The sequence below is a fragment of the Panthera tigris genome, chromosome A2, assembly GCF_018350195.1.
Source record: "Panthera tigris isolate Pti1 chromosome A2, P.tigris_Pti1_mat1.1, whole genome shotgun sequence".
NCBI classification, from domain to species: domain Eukaryota; kingdom Metazoa; phylum Chordata; class Mammalia; order Carnivora; family Felidae; genus Panthera; species Panthera tigris.
This window is the reverse complement of record NC_056661.1, coordinates 57,731,211-57,751,094: the sequence shown is the minus strand read 5'-3', so window position 1 is coordinate 57,751,094 and position 19,884 is coordinate 57,731,211. Positions and strand designations below refer to the sequence as shown.

The 19,884-nt window shown below is 49.0% G+C and overlaps 1 protein-coding gene across 7 annotated transcripts in view; it reads right to left on the bottom strand.

Annotated features, from left to right (window-relative positions):
- The window catches only part of MGLL (monoglyceride lipase), a 245,209-nt gene that overhangs the window by 101,648 nt on the left and 123,677 nt on the right, over nucleotides 1-19,884 (bottom strand). For 4 of the 7 annotated variants that reach the window (XM_042962313.1, XM_042962286.1, XM_042962295.1 and 1 more), the window contains one exon: nucleotides 13,653-13,797. In XM_042962313.1, coding sequence (XP_042818247.1) covers nucleotides 13,653-13,777 — 125 coding nt within the window. In that variant the 5' untranslated portion in view covers nucleotides 13,778-13,797. Of the gene's footprint in view, nucleotides 1-13,652; nucleotides 13,798-14,277; nucleotides 14,779-15,092; nucleotides 15,257-19,884 lie in introns of those variants that run through there. The other 3 variants (XM_042962303.1, XM_042962319.1, XM_007097380.3) reach the window with 3 other exon arrangements.

The window sequence follows — 19,884 nt, the reverse complement described above, 5'->3', positions numbered from 1 at the left end:
TCTTGCACATTTTTATCATGAAAGTAGGCTAGATTTTCTCAAATACTTTTTTACATATTTTGAAATGATTTCTTTCTTTATTCTACCAATATGGTGTGTTGCAGTAATTAATTTTTAGATATCAAACCACCCTTGCCTTCCTGAGACAAGCCTCACTTGGTAAAGGTGTATAAATCTGTTATAATCGTGTTGGATTCAGTTTGCTAGTATTTTATTGAGGGTTTTTGCATTAATATTCATAGGAAATATTCTGTACTTTTCTTTTCCTGTACGTCTTTGTTTGCTTTTGGTATCCAGGTAACAGCAGCCACTTAGAATGAGTTAGGGAGCGTTCTGTCTTCTTTTAGAAAGTTGTGTGAAGAAGTGATATTCATTCTTTACATGTTTGGTAGATTTCAACAGTGAAGCTATCTGGGCCTTGGCTTTTCTTGGTGGCTAGTTTTCTGCCTACTAATTCAGGCTCTTTACTTATTGTAAGTCAATTCAGACTTTCTATTTCTCTCAAGTCAGTTTCAGTAGTTTGCACCTTTCTAGAAATTTGTCTACTTCCTCTAAGTTATCTGACTTATCAGCGTACAGTTGTTCATAGTATTCTTTTCTAATCCTTTGTATTCATGAAAGATTGGTGACACCGTTCCCTCCTTCATTTCCAATACTAGTAATAGGAGTCTTCTGCTTTTTCTAGATCAATCTAGCTAAAGATCTGTCCATTTTGTTGATCTTTTCAAACACCCAGATTCTGGATTCATTTATTTTACATATTGTTTCTCCATTCTCTGTTCATTCATTTCTGCTGTGATCTTATTTCCTTCCTTCTGCTTGCATTAGGTTTAATTTGCTCTTCTTTTTTTTTTTTAATTTTTTTTAACGTTTATTTATTTTTGAGACAGAGAGAGAGACAGAGCATGAACGGGGGAAGGGCAGAGAGAGAGGGAGACACAGAATCGGAAGCAGGCTCCAGGCTCTGAGCCATCAGCCCAGAGCCCAACGCGGGGCTCGAACTCACAGACCGCGAGATCGTGACCTGAGCTGAAGTCGGACGCTTAACCAACTGAGCCACCCAGGCATCCCTGCTCTTCTTTTTCTAGTGTCATAAGTTGACATAGTCAAGTGTCATAAGAAGACCAGGCCTATAGCCAGCCCTGGCTGCAAATGACCCAAGGAAGGCAATGGTGTAGTCACATCTGATAGAAACAATCATGAATTGTACCTCTGGGGACAACAATCAGTGAGACATAAGGAGGAATGGCTACAGAGCGGGTAAACACCGGGTCTGAACAGTGCCCTGACTCTGTAAAGACACGGTTTATCCCTGGCATGTTACCACTCCTGTGTCTGAGCCAGCTGGCCAATGGGACCTGCTGAGACTAGATGGTCTTAGACACAACACATCAAGGCAAAAGGTAAATCCACAGCAACTTCAGACAGGCTGGGGCATCCACCATGAAACCACAGAGAAGCAAAAAATGTGAAAAGCCAGGATCCTCATCCAAGTTCAGCCATGGAAGATCTTCCAGTTGCTTTGAATGTTCTAGACTGTAAACAATAACCAACCGCACGGGACCCCTGCCTCTATGATGGCTCCCACACAGCCTACACAATAAGATCCCAGTCCTTAAGCATGTCAAATACAGCTGTTACAAACAGTTGTGTCCCCTCCCCACCCCCCCAGAATTCACATGTTGAAGCCCTAACCTCCAATCTAACTGTATTTAGAGATAAGGCCTTTAAGGAGGTAATTCAGGTTAAATGACACCCTAAGGACTGGGCCTTATCCGATAGTACGGGTGTCCTCATAAGAAGAGAAAGAGACACCGGGAATGCACACACATAGAGGAAAGACCACACGAAGGCAGCTGTCTACAAGCCAGGTAGAGAGCTCTCACCAGAAACCAACTGTGCCAGCACCTTGAGCTTGGACTTCAAATCTCCAGGGCCATGAGAAATTTCATTTCTGTTGTTTCAGCCACCGGGTCTGTGGTATTCTGTTATGGCAGCCTTAGCAAGCGAATACAACAGCCATTCAAATCCTGGCCCCCAAACAAACCATTCCAAAATCATCTTCTGCCACGTACTTTACAGTTTCTGAAGACTTCCTGTCATTTACAGAACATACCTCCATGCCTGTATGAAAGTGCTCTCCACTGCCCGGAATGCCCCTTTCCACCTTTGAGAGTCAGCTCGCGTCACCTAACCTTTCTCTGAGGCCCCAACACAGGGTGGCCCCCACAAGCAAACTCCCGCGGTGCCCAGAATGGTGTCCTCAGTACACATGCACAGATGCCTTTGGAAGCAGAGACAGAGCCCCTTCATTTCCATATTGCCAAACTAGAACGGGGTAATGCACACCCAAGGTGTCCAGGAGGAACTCGTGGGACTGGAGGTCTGCCCTCCCACAGGCCCGAGCCTCCATGCCGCATCATGGACCCTCCCTTGCTGTCTGGCATGGTGCCGAGTTTGCATTTGGAGCTCAGTTAGTACTGCGGAATCATCTCCCCATGTCAAAAGAGGAGGCACACCTCACTCACGTCCAGATTCTGGTGTCTATGCTGATGTCAGTGTTCAAGTGGAAAACCCCTTCTGTCGTCCTGCAGGCCCCACTCGTACGTGTGTTTTCATATACAGAATTTTACCTCTGCATTAAGTTGGCGAAAACACAGCCCCCTGTTATGTCAAGGGATCACCTACAGGGAATATTCTTATTCTAGCTATTACTGACTCCTTCTGGGATACTTCTGGATTTTGCTGCTCCATTTCCTGAACAAAAAAGCCCCTCTGATCTATCCTCTGTGGAAACAGTCTGTCCTTTCCCTAGAAAACCATGCCAGAATGGACTCTGGAGAATCATCTAACCCAATTACCTGACTCTAAATATGAGAAGTTCATTTATTCATTCAACAAACACAGTTAGATCCCTTATTTTGTGCCAGGCATGATACTCTACAAGGAGGGGAGCGCTGGAGAAGGAAGAATAAGAGTAAACATGACTTCTGCCCTGGAAAAGCTCAGGGGTTATTCACCATCACAAGATGCAAAGTGTCCTAGAGTTACAGAAAATGCAAAAGTCTCCGGGAACTTGCCCGAAAGTCTAAGAGATGATACCTTGTTGAGAGTTACTCAGAGGCATAGGCAGAAACAAAACTTCAAGGCTGCATTTCTGACTCAGGACAAAGAGCTTTTCTCCACGTGGTAGAATCTCAAAAGTGGCCTCAAAATAGGCCCTGCCCCCATCCTCGCTCCTTGGATGTGCCCTCACACACCACTTCTGGGCTCACTAGCTCTGACACTAGCAGAAACTTGAAAAGCACCCGCACATTGGGGTTTGCTCTCTTGCTGCTCTTGAAACATTGCCACCCTAAGAACAGATCTGAGCTAGCCCACTAAAGGGTGCCAGACCACATGCAGAAGAACCGAGGTCCTCCTGCCAATAGCGTCCTGATACCAGACACATGAGTAAAGCCATCAGAGCCCAGGGAGCCCCTAGCTGGCCCACCAGTGCCCGTAGAGGCCGCAGCTGACCACAGATGCATGAAGAAGGCCAGCCAAGGCAGAACATCTGCCCGGCTGAGCCCAGCACAAATCGCCAATCCATTAGAATTGTGAGCTAAGTAAATGGGGTTACACGGCGATAGATTACAAAGGCGCCCCCGACAGCCCTGGCCACTCTGGATAGATGGCAGGACGGCACTTGTACCAGTAATCTCATCTCCTGCAATGAGAAACGTTTCCACACCGTGCTGACGCATTTAGGACCAATGGAGACACACGTGCCAAAGACTGGAACGTCTTAAGACACAGACTACCGAAAATGGAGCGGATGCTTCTCTGGAAGTTTGCTGGCACAGACTTCCAGCCCTGCTCATGAAGGTTTGGCCTCCCTGCCAGTGAGACTGTACCTAAATGCTGTCACTCACGGAAGCTTTACACAAGATAAAAGCATTTCATTGTCCTAACTATGTGTTATCTCAAAAAGAATTTCACCACCAACGGCTTTCTCACGGTTTTCTTGTTTTGTTTACCTTGTAGATTAAACATCCAGTGTCTATTTTTTTTAACATTTTTTTTAATTTTTGAGGGACAGAGAGAGACAGGGCACAAGCGGGAAGGGGCAGAGACAGAGGGAGACACAGAATCCGAAGCAGGCTCCAGGCTCTGAGCTGTCAGCACAGAGCCTGACGCGGGGCTCGAACCCACAAACTGTGAGATCATGACCTGAGCCAAAATCAAGAGCTGGATGCCAAACCGACTGCGCCACCCAGGTGCCCCATCCAGTGTCTATTTCTATTAACTTCTGTCATTTAGGGAGTTTGAAATCTCACTGAAACGGAACTGAGGGTTTTTTTCAAAGTAATTTCTATACCCGACGTGGGGCTCCAACTCAGGACCCTGAGATTAAGAGTTGCACACTCTACTGACCGAGCCAGCCAGGTGCCCCAAAACAGAACTGAGTTTGAACTGCTAAGAAAAAAAGCCAGTAAATAAGCTGAAGACTGGGGGAAAGCCTGCAGCCTGGGGTCATGGGGAAGAGCAGTAAATGTGGGATGTATAAGTATTGCTTTCACTCTAGGGCTTACGTGGCTGATGCTTGCCAGGAGGGTGCTGGGAAGTAAGGGACAATGGTGGGTAACAAACAAGCCCAACACACAGTCCTTTCTCACAGCCTGCCAGACTGATGGCAGAGGCAGCCAAAGAGATCAAACTAAGCAGTAAGAGCTCACACTCACATGTCACTTACAGTGTGCCAGATGTGAACTCCCACGCATCTATGTAACCCGTACAAGCACCCTAGGGAAAGGTGCTGGTGTCCCCTATTTTAAAGATGCAGAGACTGGTCAAGTAGCGAATCTATGGCCCCATGCCTTGTCTGAGTGGACCCAGTCTGTTCCCCGCAGAGTCTGGCTCCATGGCCTACACTGTTCTCCCTACACTGGGATGCTTTGTGTCCCAGACAGACCAGTCTTCCCTGAAATATGTCCCTTCAGGGATCAACTGACCAAAATGTCTAAAGGCAGCAATTTCCCAGCCAGGGGTCTTTCGTCTCTAATCCAGTGGTCTGCAAGTGGCCTGGGGAAACTGCCTGCCCTGACAAGGTGAGACTAACCAGAGGCTTCCTGAGACCAAAGATGGTGGTTTCTAATTGTCTTCAAGCTCTTTCTCCTTCTGTCCTTCCCCCTCCCACCCCCCTCTGTATTCGGGGGCCCCATACCTCCTCTCCCACATGCTTCTCTTATTCTCCTAGAGGCTGTCTGTTCTTTTCCCCCTCTTAGAATTCATCCCCCTTCTGCCACCCCATCTCGTGGGTCCTCTAAGTGAGTCTCTTGCCACCTTTCTGAAGTCCATTACTCAGAGTCCTGGGGCATTGCCTAAGTGCCCACATGCTTCTAACCACAGAAAACAGAGCCCCCAAAGTGTAGATGTCATCAAACAGCTTCTGGCAGCGAGGAGGGAGGTGGCCAGTTAAGACCTCTCCAAGCCCAGCCCCAAACTTCCCATCTGTTGAAATCCCCACCGTGAAGGGCTGCCTTGTGGTTTCAACCCAGAAGGAGAAGGTATGGGGTCAACAACTCCTGAGACATGGCGTGGCACAGAGGCGAGAGCGTGGTCAGGAGCTAGCCCCCGGGCCCACGCCAGCCCCCTAGGTGACTTCATGTTTACTCTCTGAGCCTCAGTCTTCCCATTGACAAAATGATAAGGCTGGCACTGAGCCCTGGGGGCAGGGACCACCCCCATTTCGAGAGTCTGATGGAGTCTGTGATACGTCTTCCTTTCCAGAAAAGTGCATATACTTAACGTAGCCATGATGTCAAAAGGCCCACAGACTCTAACCCCCTAAAACCCTCTGCCACCTACTCAGGGGAAGTCCCCAGGGTTAGGGAGAGCTGGAGAACTCTAAGGACCTTAATACTCAAGTCCGACTTCCTCTACCAGAAGAAAGACACTGTGCCAGTGACTGGCTCATGCCCCTTTCTTCCCTGGGAGCAATTCATTCACTCATTAACACACATTTATTAAGCTCCTGCTGAAGGCAGGCCACTATTCTAAGCACCAGGGACATGATGACAGGCCATTCCACTAACACTTGCTCTCTGGGGAGAACAATGCAAGGGGACAGAGGCATGAGTGCCCTACAGGTAGCACAGGTGTGATTTCACAAAGTGACCCATTTCCATCCTGATCTCTATTAGTCCTGCCCCATATTTCTGGTTTGGGAAACGTGTTCAAGGAAAAGGAAGGTCTAATTCCCCTCAATCCTAACATCAACTGAAGATGTATTTTTCCAAACCTTCTTTCTTTCCTTCTGTTCTTCCCCCTTCTCCTCTCCCCTCCTCCCTGCTCCCTCCCACCCTCCCTCCTCCTTTTCCTTCCAGAATGTTGATGGAGCTGTGAGCCCAGGAGAAACAGCTCCTTTACACCTTTTTGAGGAAGGTGAGGCATGGTTTCTCACCACTGCACACAGGAGGATTTGCTGGGCGGCCAAGAGAGGAAATGAATGGTCAGCAGGTGCAGGAGAGGCATGTTGGGAGCTGGTGATGAACGTGAAAGGGGGGGGCAGCTCCAAGTGGAGTGACACAGCTCACAGCTCTTGTTGTGACCTCCTAGCTACACACAGCCCCCTGCTGTGTGTGTCTCTGACACAGAGAGAACAATGTCACTCCCAGTCCGTCAGTGACCACCGTCAGCATCCCTACCCCCACCCGCTATGAACAAGGCTGTGTGAAAGGAAAGGAACGTCCTACCAACAAGAACCTCGGATGACCCTCAAATATGGGACAAGGGTTGCCCTGTAATCTCAGCTGTAAAAATTTGCACCACAGAAGACCATTTCCTCCATTTACACAATCACTGATGGTCGGGTTTGCACTCAAAAACAAAGTGCATCTGGGATTAACATCTAAACCTAGAAGGTGCCAATAAATAGACGATGGTGGACAATGGGGGCTATTCAGGAAGCAGTTTATTTGGCTATTTTTTTCTTAGACTCCACTGCACAACAAAGCCAGATTTGTATCTGCAGAACATTCTTATAGCAACTGGAAGAAATTATCCCTTGACGAAGCTGTTGGAAAAATCAACTGCAAGAATAGCAGCCGGCCTTTCCCCTGGTCATCAAAAGATCTTTGCTATCCAAAGAGTCTTTAAAAAAAAAAAAGCACCCAGAAAAGATCCCTATGTAAAAATAAGGCAGTTTCCTATGCTATAACAAAGGCAGAAGCATCAGAAGGAGAAACAACAGTTTCATACAAGAGAAAAAAACTTTTAGAAATTTTTTAAATAGGCAAAAAAAAAAAAATTGAACTGCTACTGAAAAGTTGATCGATCTGATCAAAAATAGTGTTGTTGCTCTAAATGCAGAGTAATATCCGCTTTCCAGGAGCTTAGGTGTAAATTTCATAAAACAACACATTAAATTAAAGGTGCTTCATTTTCGAGTCCTCATTGCAAAGTGCCAGTGTAAGACATGATTCCTCTCTCACCTTCATGAAAATGAACTTGTCCCTGTCATTAATATTTTACTGGTAATTTGGTTGGCTTGTCCATGCTCTCTCTCCTTCATTTATCCCACTGATTTATTCCAGGGGTGCTCCAATGAGGTGTCCCACAGGGTAGGTGGCCCCACCTGTCCTCACTGTCAGAGAGTAGAGCAGGTATCTTGAGAGCAGAGGTAATAAAGGTGTTTGCTGGGAAGGAAAACCCCCATATACCCTATGTGCCTGTCCCTTGGGGAGACACCTGGGAGCCATCCTTCCCCCACCTCTCCTGCCATCATCACCAGGAGCAGGCAACTTTAGTCTTTCCACTGCTATCACATGCTGTCACTACTCTGCGGGATCTCAGCCCTCCTCACCTGTCCCCTGGATTGTGGCAAACACCTCCAACCACCATTTGTCCATGTTACAAGTCTGCCTACAGCACTTGCTGGCTTAAAACTACTGGGCTCCCCCCCCGCCCCGAAGGTTCAAGTTTGAGCCTGTAGCTCAACCTGCAGCACCACACCCCCCCATCCATCTCACCCCCCAGGGAATGGCCTCATTCTACCTCTCTAGCTTCATTTAGGTTCCTGCCACTGTCCACCTGGTGCCTTCTGCCCCAGTAATACCACTGCTGGTATTCTCATGCAGCCCATGCATTCCTGCCCCAGCCCCCTCCCCTGGCATGCCCTTCCTGCATGTGGAGTGCTGTTCGAGGGCATGGGTAAAAAGGGAAGTAGGAGCTGAAACCTAGCCCATGTTCTGCCTCCCAAGCCACACACCTGAGGGGCTATGTCTTCATGGATGGACTCCCTTCTTAATTTGCACAAAGGCTCTGTATGGCTTAGCAGGGGTCCTATCTCTATGGGCTTGCCACATCGCATCATAATTATCCACATGTTCATCTACCCCCACCCCTTCATCAAACAAAGCAGTCTCTCCCCACGCTGGTGCCCAACACAATGCCTGGAACATGTGGATGTCAAAAACCGTTGACGTCACTGGTTGGTTGAATGGGAGCGAGACTGTGGCCGAACAAAAAGAGCAGGGAGATAAACCCTCAGAGCCTGTCTTGCTACAGAGGCTCGGAAGAGCCCAAGAGCTAACCCAGAGCCTTACAGCCAGGGGGAATGTTCAAGGGGCTGGGCGGGGGGATGCCTGCCTGTTCTCACACCCACAAAGACCAACAGAATAGAGTTCAAAATGGCTCCTCTTAGGGACAAAGAAGGGATGTGATTTGGTTCACTCTGAGGATGTAGCAACCACAGGCAAGTGATGCAGCAACACCTCGTCACCCAGGGGGCAGGAGTTCAGAGAGGTCATGAGGGCTGCAGGAGTCAGCAGGGAACGTACAGAAATACCCAAAGATGTAAGCAGAACTCGTGGAATGTTGCTTAGAGCACTGAACCAATGCCATAGGCTAGGGGGCGTGGAGGAAGGCACTAAATAAGTGACTTCCAACCTGATTAGGAAACCAAAGGGTGAGGGGAACATAGAAAAAGCCAGTCTGACCTATGAGAAGAAAATTCCAGAAGACAGTAGGGGGTCAAAATTATGTCCAGCCAGACGATAGAGACGCTGCGTCTCCATGGGCTGGATCCAGTTGGCTAGGAGGAGCCCTTAGCTTCTGGAACCACTGGTACCACACCCAAAGGGCTGGTGGCTGACATGAGGAGGACATCATGAGGACATTCCCAGCTCCAGGGAATCACCTCTTTTCCAGGTAAATTTGCATAGTTGGGAGGAAGTGTCCTAAGGTGGCATTGCCCAAAAATGCAGCTACAGGGTTTCGAGGCTTCGAGGACACAGGGATCAGTGTGACCCAGGGCAGAGGTAGGGGGTATCAGCTGAGCCCCACTTTGGGGAATAAGGAATAAGGAAAGGAGCAGCCAGAGCTAGGACTTTGGCTTATTGCTTCTAGATCCACTGACAATGGCCAAGACTGAGAACTTGGGGAGGTTCCCACTCCCAGCCCTGACCCCCATGTCACCCAGAGGAAAGTCCTAAAAACCACACCAACTGCAGACTGCCTTGGAGAAAGCTCAGACTGCTGGAACCAGGAGGGGAGAGGAGTGGCATCCATGTGAGGGTGTGGCCGCCTGGTTACTGGAGGGAAAAGCCAGGTTACTGAACCTGAAGTCGGAGGCAAGAAAGGGAGAAAACACAGAGCCAGCAAGGTCTGTGGAAGGAACTCCAGGGCTTATGTTCTGGAACGTCTCCGAAAATGTAGGGAAATTTGGAACAAAATGCTAAATGAAACTTTCAAAAATGAGTCATTTGTGAATTGCAGCGGTTCTCCAGGCAGGGTGTTGGCATCAGGACTCTGCAAGCAGAGGGACCGGGGACAGCCGCACTTTGAAACAGCTCCCTCAATCTCCCAGCTGTTATCCCAACAGCAGCTACAGAAAGGAAAGCCTGTAAGCCCTTTGAGGGTGAGGGGTGGCCCAGAGACCAAGTGCACAGGAGGGAAGTAGCAGCTTTAGAGAAAGAAGAAGGGCACCGAGGGGTATATTACACACACACACACACACACACACACACACACACACACACACTTCATGGTGGCCCTGCTGATCACCAGACCGACATGCTCTGGCCCATGTTTAGAATGAACTGTCTGGTGGGGACCTCGGCTGCACAACCACACAATTGTAGGGGGGCTCCCCGGCCTTCCTTGTCATACAGAATCAAAGGAAGGCTTCACGTCCTCAGACTGAGTATGGTTTCTGACCACCCAGCCTCTCCCCAGCTGGCCGGCCATTCGCCACATGAGACAGGAACACCTTCACTGTTCCGAGCATGTCTAACTAACATTCAGAAGTGAATTTAAAGTCATCTTTTATTGGACTAAGGAGGACCACCTGGTGGACTGAATTCAAAGGCGCTATAGTCTCTTTCTGTCGACATGATTGCTGGAAATTTGCTGAAGGACCAGTACTTTAAAAGTCCAAGATACTGAATCTGGATCAAGCAGCCACTCCCCCAGGGCATCGCAAGATTTCTAGTTTCAGAATGGAGACATATCTTTCACTGATTTCCCACTTTCAGTAATTGTGAGCCAACAATCAGGGAGAATTCATTATTCTATTACTCTTTACCGTAGGGTGAAGTGGTCTTCAACCCTGATGGAAAATGTCAGAATTTATCAGGAAGATGTTACTTACAGAGGTGAAAGTCTGCCTTCCACAGTGGTGCATTAAGAGGAGCAACTGACCTGGGAGCCAGAGGAATCTGAACTGAATCCAGCTACCCTACCTGGGTCATCCTGGGCCTGTTCCCCCATGTGTAAAATAGGAAATGGTAATGATAACATTGGCCTCACAGGCTGATGTCAAGTTAAGATGAGATCATGTAGGTAGAGAGCCTAATCCAGACCCCAGAACATATCTGATACTCAATTAATAGGAGATACTCAATGAACATAAGATAATTCTGCTATACCTTAAGTCTAACATTTGTTACACTGTAAACACCACTAGCTGAACACGAATTTGCCTTGACACTGCCAAATGTAGGCTTAAAAATCTTGGGTGCAAAACAATTAAAGATGGAGTCTTTGGCGTGCTGTACTAAAAACAGTGTTGTGTTTGGACACACACATCGTAATGACACTCCCAAGAAATGCCTTCTTCTCTCTCAGGGTCCAGCGTGAGAGGCTGGCATGTATAAGGACATAAGTTGATTCCATAAGCAGGTTTGGCCGGTTTCTCAGCTATGGCTGACACCTGTGACCCAGTGTCACTCTGAGCCACCTGCAGAGCTGGTCTCGGGACAGAAAGTTTCAGGCGCTCTGAGGCAGGCCTAAGGAGCTGGAGGCAACTTGTTGACCAAAAAAACAACCCAAAGCAGTGCGGCTAATAGAGGTGCACATAGACCCCGCTCTGAAAGACGCCACCCAGGGTGGCTTCTGAGGTCTCCAGGTCCTCTGGGAGGGAGATTATTTTTTAAATGGAGCAGAGTGGAAAAACAGAGGGAAAGGTGATAGTTGTCTGGGTTTTCCCCACAGACGGTGGAGTAGAGAAGGCCTGGAGCTGAACTGGGAATGGGACTTTAGGACACTCCCTGGAAGGGACGGACTGGAGTCAGGGGTGACCTGAGGTCCCCTCTCCCTTCCTAAAAGCAACAGGCAATGGTGTTGAAACTCAACAGCAGAGACATTCCAGAGCATGCAAGAAGGCAGGCCCACACAGTGGCTGGTATCTGCCCAAGCAGCTGGTCTCAGTTATTCAGACATGGACACGCTTCCATTCCAGTTGGCATAAACCTCTGCCCTGAGGCCACCCCCCTGCTCCCCACCACTCCGGCTGCCATGATTCCTCCTCCAGGAACCCCTCACCCTATTTGATATACAGAGATGCAGGCACAGGGTTAACTTCTGTTGCAGGAGGCCTCCAGGACTTTCTGATGGGTCAGGGCTGGTTGTGAAATCACCTAAACATTACCTCTGACATTGGCCCCAACTCCAAAAGGGTATTTATTGACCTGAATCATCTCCAGGGGGTAGAGGCAGAGTAGGTAGGCCGGTGGCCTTCCCATCACAGTTCTCTTCCAAATCCCAGGGCCCAACTGCCTCAACCACCCACCCCGCCTTCTTATTGCCATCGGCGGCCACCACAGTGCAGACACTGATTTCCCAGAGACAGCTCAGTTTAAGCTACTGGGGGCTTGCCACATCTAAGTGGAGCAAAAGCAATGGAACCTAGAGACCTCCCCACAAGGCGACGTCAGCGTGGAGACTGTGAAAACCACTCACGGCCAAGGAAGGGCAGCCGGTTGGCCATTCCCAACCTACTCACCCACCGCCCTGCGCCGCCCCCTTTGGAGACCAAAGGTCCTCTTTATTTCGTTGACCTCCAACTAGGACAGCCTCCCCACTCAACCGAGGAAAGCCCCCAAAGTCTAGGACTTGGACAATAAAAATGCCTACTTTCAATTCTTTGTCCTCTTTTTGTATATCGATCAAATAATGCCCCACATACCACACAGTTCTCAGAAGTTAAACCAAGAACACGCAACTGTACAGCCAAATAAGTCAGAGTGGAGAGTAAGTCAGAATGGAGAATTAATGACGATGCTTGACAACTCTCTCTCCTCTCTCTCTCCTCACCCCCTTCCTCCCTCCCTCCTTCCCTCTCTTCTCCTCTGTCTCCATCTGACACATATGCAGAGACACACGCTCTCTTCTGGAGGATATCTTTAAGAAAGATATTGCCAGAACTGGTAGGAACTATTAACAGCCCATTACGATAGGCAGTTTGTACAGCTGCCCTGAAGCTATGATTTTAAACCGGGTCTTTAAAAGTCCACATCTCTGTGTTTTTAACGTGCAGCTACCTGGATTATATACACCTTGTTGAAAAACAGGAGAAATGCTATAGCTGTGCTAGGGTTGGGTGATTACTGAGACACAAAGAGAGCTATAATCTACATCACACCGTGTACCCTGGGAGACAAGAGGCCTGGGAGACAGGTAAAACATCCATGGAACAGGAGACGCTCACTCGTCACTAGGCCAAATGGTTACCACCAATAATTCCTTTCCCCGAATAACATAAACAAGCAGGGCTTTCCCTGTTTCGTACAAGAGAAGGGGAGCAGCAGGCGACCAGCTGTCTTATGGTGTATCGTCCCAACGCCTTTTCTAACAGCAAGACAAATCCTTGATGGAAAATGTACAAAGTAATTGAGCTGGCAAGAAATCAGAAGGAAATACCCAGACCCCTTTCTCCCTAGTTATACACGTAGGACACCTCTGAAGCTCATAATCAAACAGGAAGACAGAACAAAGGTTACTATATATACAGTTTTGATGTTCTTATCTGCTTAGGTGGCTTTCTGGAGTTGTCGGCGTTGGTTTCAAAGGAATGCCCTTGCAACAGGAAATCAAGTCCGGTACAAAAAATAAAGTCATGTGGAATTTTTGAAAACTGCCATACGGTAGAATCCGTATCCTGGTTGTTATAATGAAAATAGAACTCCTGCTTCTTAATTTAAAAAAAAAAATGGTAAAGTCTAAATCTCATCTTTGTGGGCACTGCTGTGCCTGACGTTACAACGTATGTGAAGTAGGTCATGAAGAAAGCAGTCCCGAAGGGTATGCTACAGGAAGAAGGGCAGAGGCCAGCGTGAATGGAGCCAAGTGCTCTGGAGCAGCACTCGGCAGGGGGGGAGGGGGGGACTTACTTGGGTGTGCCCGTAGGTTTCCAGTACCTGCAGAAGAGGTACTGTCCATCGGCATTGACCAGGTGAGGCAGGTCCTGGTATGGAACGCTCTGTGGGGTCTGCCTGGGAGAACTTTCCTCCGGCATTCTGAAAGGATCTCCAAGTCCTTGAAAGAAAAGAAGACATATTCCGAAGTCAGAAATACGGCAAAAACACACAGAGATGGGGAGCAAAGCCTCGTTCGGTGTCAGAAACATTTTTAAGCAGTTTAAAAGGACCCCCTCCATTACAAAGACTTAAAAAAAAAAAAAACAAACATATTTCTTGCAGTCTCTCCAAGACTGAAAAATCCCATTTGTTCTTAAGAAAATGCTCACTTTATTTTTTAAGTGCCTCATTACAGCTTTTTTCCCCCCTTCCCATCTGTGTTTATTTTAAATCATTTCAGGAAACTTCATCTTAAAGACTATTTTAGCTGTAATCAAGTGGAAATTATACTCAGCTCTGTGGGTATAAAGACGCAGCTGCAAGAAGACCCATCTATCTTAAAATCCCCAAGGAAGTTTCAAAGGGGCACAATAATGAGGTGGATGATACTCCAATTAATGCCTCCTGTGTCTGAAATTCCAAAGATTCCATGACAAACCTGTTTCCATCATGTCCTGGCTTTTGCATTCCACAACCACGACAGCATGGAGAATCAGAGCCAGGCAAATAAGGGCTGTTCCCTCATCTCGGCGGTCACAGGGCGGCATTCAAGCAGTTCCCCAGCCCCTGTCCCCCACCCCGCGCCCTGCCTGCCCCCAGAGCCAGTCTTGAGGGCTTTCGGGGTGCTGAGCCCGGGAGCCTGCTTCCAGCTCGCACTGGAAGCTCTCCGGGGCTCCCCCTCCGTCCCCAGGGGCGGGGAACAGGCGCGCGCGATGCCCCACTACTAGTTCAGGTCATCACTTTTCCTACACAAATCCATGGAGGGGTTCGGAGAGGAGAGGGGCTCGCGAGCCCGGCACCCCCTGCCCCGGAAACTGGGAAACCAGCTCCGCGCACACCGAGGCACCTCGCACACGCACAAATGCGGGTCCCCGAGGCAAAGTCACCCCCGAGGCTCCCGACAAACTTTGCTTCCTGCCTGTCTCCGACAGCGCAGGGAACGGAGCCCGGCAGCTGTCACTGGAAAAGCCACGGGAAAAACCGGGAGACTTCGCCGGGCGTGTGCACGGGGCCGGAGGGGACCGGGAAAATGGAGTTGACGGGGACAAGTTGGTTTGGGGGCTGGTGCGAGGGAGCAGGGGAGGGCGCGCGCACACACGCGCACACACAGACACGCGCGCACACACTCGTGCACAGACGCGCGCGCACCAGGGGCGCGGGAGCCCACGCCGAGCATGCCGGGGACCCCCGAGGCTGCTCCCCACCGGTGGGGACTGCACTCGCAGGCTGGGGCGGGGGCCGGGAGGCAGTTACCGGGGCCACGAGCGCCGCTGTCGCGTTCCCCGAGCGCCGCGGGTCCTCGTCTGCGGCGGGCCAGAGCCGGGCCGAGCTGCGCGCCGCCGGCTCCGCGGCGACAGGGCGCGGCGTCTGCGCTGCCACTTTATCCCCGGGCCCGCTCGGCGGCGGGGGCGGCCCGAGGTGGGTGGGGACGCGCGGGACCGGCGGGCGGTGCGGGGAGGCGGCGCCCGGGGCCCACGTGTGCCCGGCCCGCGGGGAGGAGCGGGGGCGCAGCCCGCGGACCCGGCCACGCGCTCCTCCCCTCCCAGCCTCGGGGGAGGCCGCGCCCCAGGGTGGCCGCCCGGGGGCCGTCACGAGGCCTGGAACCCAGCCGGGCTCTCCCGAGTGTCAGCGCGGGAGGGCTCGCCACACCCACGCGCAACACACCTCGCGCACACAGACCCGCATAGGGACACACACGGACACCACACAATCTGCAAATGCACACGGACCGCATGCGTGCACAGACCCACACACAGATAGTACACGTGCAGACACAGGGACACATGCAGATACATGTAGACACTACATGTGCACAAGGACACACGCCACACATGCAGGCATGCACATAGACTTCCCCACAAATACACACGCATGGACACGTACAGACACACAAAAAATATACCACACACATACAGATACTCGGTACACAAAGGCAGACACATGACATCCACAGAGACACAAACTCACATAGACACACACAGAAAGAAACAGACACACACACGCAGAGACACTCGTAGACATCAAGTATACACACATGACATGCACATATGGGCAGACACTCATATACAGACACATTCACACCCGCACAGAGATGCACATGATCAGACACCCACATAAAAAGTGGGTTGGGGGTGCACAAACCCCCAGGAGGTAGGGTAAAGGCAGACTAGTGTAGGCCTTATCCCTCTACCCCCATACCCAGCAACTGTCCCTACGTTCTAGGAGACTGGCCCCCAAACGAAATCTGGGGTGGATCTACACAGGCCAGGGGAAGGTCTGAACACTATCCAGTACAACTAGCAATGTAGATCGTGGGGGTGCAGGAACCAGTGTTGGATTTAGGGTCCAGACCACCTGCAGCAGCTCCTCCATTTGTCCTGTGAGCCTTAATCTCCTCACCTGTAGCCTGGGTGCAACCATACCTGTGTCCCCAAGGAGTGTGACCAAGGTCCCCAGCTCACACTGACTTCAGCTGGCCTTTTCACCTTTTCTTCTTTCATAAATAACTTTATCCCATTGCAATGTTGAAAAGAACTGCTGTATTCCAGAAGCTGGTGTCTCAATGTCACATTGTCTGTGTGCAGGAGGCCCAGGCTGCTTAGAGCCTGTGATCTAACTTAAGAAATAAAACAATAGCCTTTGAGAAGCTATGGGCTGTAAGTGCTGCCAAGCTCAGCCAGCCCTCTGGCCTCAAGCAGTTCACCAACCAGGCCTGGGACAGAGAAGGGTAGCTAAATGCAGCTTTACAATATCCATGCGAGGCAGCAATCTTGGGGTAGGGAGCTGGGGGCTGGCTTTCAAGCTGGCCATGCTAAATACACTGTATTTACTTGGATGGTAATTTGTTCAAGGTGGGGGCGGGGCGGCAGCTGGGGATCTAATGGATGCTATAGTGGGGGGGGGCCCAAAGCGCACCTTGTACACAGCTGTGGTTTCAGTGTTTTCCAGCTCCAATATTCCAACATTTTAAATAGACAGTGTGAAAGGCTTGAGGACAGATTTTGCTGAAGTTGTCAGCAGAGCCTCTGTAGAAATGGTGGTAGAGAATTGGAAGCTCTACATCCTTGGTTACCGACATAGATGAGAGCATGGTGTGTGGTCAGCAGGTTGGGAAACCATGAGTTAAGACATTGAGACTGTGCTGTTCTGTATCTGGCTTTTTTTTTTTAATTAAACTTTTTATTTTGAGATACAGGTATATCTGCATGCAGTTGTTAACAAATTATCCAGAGAAATGCTGTGTACCCTTTACCCAGTTTCCCCCAATCTTGCGAAACTGTAGGATGATATCACAACCAGGATATTGACATTGATACAGTCTAGATGCAGAACATTCCATCACCACAAAGATCCCTTGTGTTGCCCTTCTGTAGCCACATCTACTTCCTTCCCACCCCCATTCCCTTCATAACCCCTGCCAAGCACTAATTAGTTCTCCATTTATAAAATTTTCTCATTTCAAGAATGTTCTATAAAGTCACACAGTATATGACCTTTGAGGATTCACCTTTTCATTCAGCATCTCCAGGTGGTGTGTGTAGCATTCTGTGGTGTGGATGTATCACACAGTTTGTTGAGGGACTTCTGGGTCATTACCAGCTTGGGGCTATCACAAATAAAAATGCTTTTGGCACTCCTGTAGAACTTTTTGTATGAACACGAGTCCTCATTTCTCTGGGATAAATTCCCAGAAGGGCAATTGCTGGGCTATAAGGAAATTACATGTTGTTTAAGAGCCTGCCCAAAAGTGTTCTAGAGTGGCGATACCATTTCACATTCCTGATGTGAGAGGTCTAGGTTCTCAGTGACCTTGTCAGCATCTAGTATTGTCAATATATGTATTTTTATTTTAGCCTTTTCCTCCTCACCATCTTTTCTCCTCTCCCTTTGGGACTCAGATGATATAGTATTAGATCTTTCGTTATAGTCCTATAGGTCTCTGAGGCTCTCTTCAGTTGTTTTCCAGTCTATGTTCCCTCTGTTGTCCAGACTGGGTAATTTCCAGTGCCCTGTCTTCCAGTTCACTGCTTCTTTCTTCTTCTCCATTCTGCCTCTGAACCCATCCTCTGAGCTTTTTTACCCCAGTATTAATCTTTTCAGTTCTACAATTTCCATTTGGAAATTCTAATGAAGATTAGATCTTCTCTTCCTAGGCTGAGAATCTCTAGTTTTCATTAGTTCCAGCCATGTTTGTACTTGCTCCTTGAAGCATTTTTATCATGGCTGCTTTAAAATCTCTGTTCTTTCAGTTGGCATCTATTGATCGTCTTTTTTCGTTCAATTTCAGATCTCTCTGGTTCTTGGTGAGATATGTGATTTTCTACAGAAGCCAGATGATCTTGTATTACGTTGTGAGACTCTGGATCTTATTTAAAGCTTCTGTCTTAGCTGATCCTCTCTGACACTGCTGTGGGCCAGGGGACAGGCAGGTGGCCATGTGGCCTCATTACTCCCAGGTGGAGCTAAACACACAGGTTGCCCACTCAGTCTTGGTGGGTGTGGGTGTGGGCCACTTTTTTCTTCTGTGTTGTCTGACTAGTGTAGAAAGGCCAACGTCTGAAACTTTTATGGCTTATTAGTTTTCTCTCTCCTGGTCCTTGGGCTGGAAAGGGCAGGCTTGGGTTAAGTATCATTTGGTCTGTGCCCTTGGCATTTTTGGGTTGCTGGCTTCTCTAGCTGCAAGACTGGAATATCTGAGGCAAAACAAAAACTCAGGAGCTTGCCACCATGTCATTCCTTGGCTCCTGAGGTCTCTAGTTGGTCTGCCTATTTTCTCCCCTTTCAGAACCTCTTTCAGTTCAGTTTACATATGATGTCCAGGGGTTTTTAGTGGGATTTACCTGGAGGAATAGGAAAAACACACCTCCTGTGCCATTGCAGATGCAGATGTCCTGTATCTGGCTATATATTTCAGCAATTCCTACCAACCCACGTGCCCAGAAAGACCTCAGAACCCAGTCTTTCTAGACTGGACCACTCTAGAGACAGTCACCTCCCAGAAAAGTGCCAGTTGGCAGGATATGCCCCTACTGCCTGGGATGAAAAAGCAGGCCAGCAATTCAAGTAAAAGCAGCATCTTTCTGCTCCCACTAGTGTCTTGTGTGGCCTTCCACAGATGCTCTGAGGTTTGAGCTGAGTGGAACATGCTGGAAATATCTGTGGGGAGGAAGGCAGTAAGAGCAAACTAGGAGACGTTACGAAAGCCAGGAGTGTCTCTTATTAGAAATGTTGGTATGTGTGAATTAACTTCTGCTTTTTTGCAATCTTAGGAATGTGGGTGGTGGTATATTTCAACTACAAATCACTCCTGGATGGAGAGAAGTGGAGCTTGGGAGTGGAGATGGTAATTAGAGTGAATAACGAAAGATGTAAGACTTTGTACAAACTTAAAGGAAAATGAACTTGAGCAAAAATACGTAAACTCTGAAATATGCTCCACGGACTAGCTGTGTGACTTCTGGTGACTGACTTTGCCTCGCTGAGACTGCCTCCCCACCTGAAACAGGGTGATACGAATACCCACTCCGGGCCTCGGCCATAGTCAGTTCAGATCGTGTCTGTGCCGCACTCAGCACGGGGCCTGGTGGGCAGCCAGCTTGCGCTAAATCAAGAGTGGCAGCGTGTGGCCCAAGAAAAAGTACTTTTTCATCTGAACAAAAATTTTAATGTGAATTTTTAAAATTGGTAATGTCACACGCAAATCCAGATTTCCAGCTTCTCTTGAAGAGCAGAGAGATGCGGGCACAAGGGGCCAGAGTGTTGGATGTGTTGAGCATGAGGTGCCTATAAGGGAGGCTGGATTTGTAGGTCTAGAAGTGAAGACAAAGGTCAGGCCAGAGATGTGGGAGTTGGCCCAGAAACGATCCCTGCATCTGTGGAATACAGTACACTCACCTCCGGAGAATAAGCAGGTGAAGGTATGACTTGGCATCCCACACACTGCATTTAGTCTGCGGGAGTTTGAGCTTGGCCAATGCTGAGCTTTCAAAATATTTGAATTAGTGGCCAGCTTTTAAAAACCAGGACATTTCACATGATAGTGCTG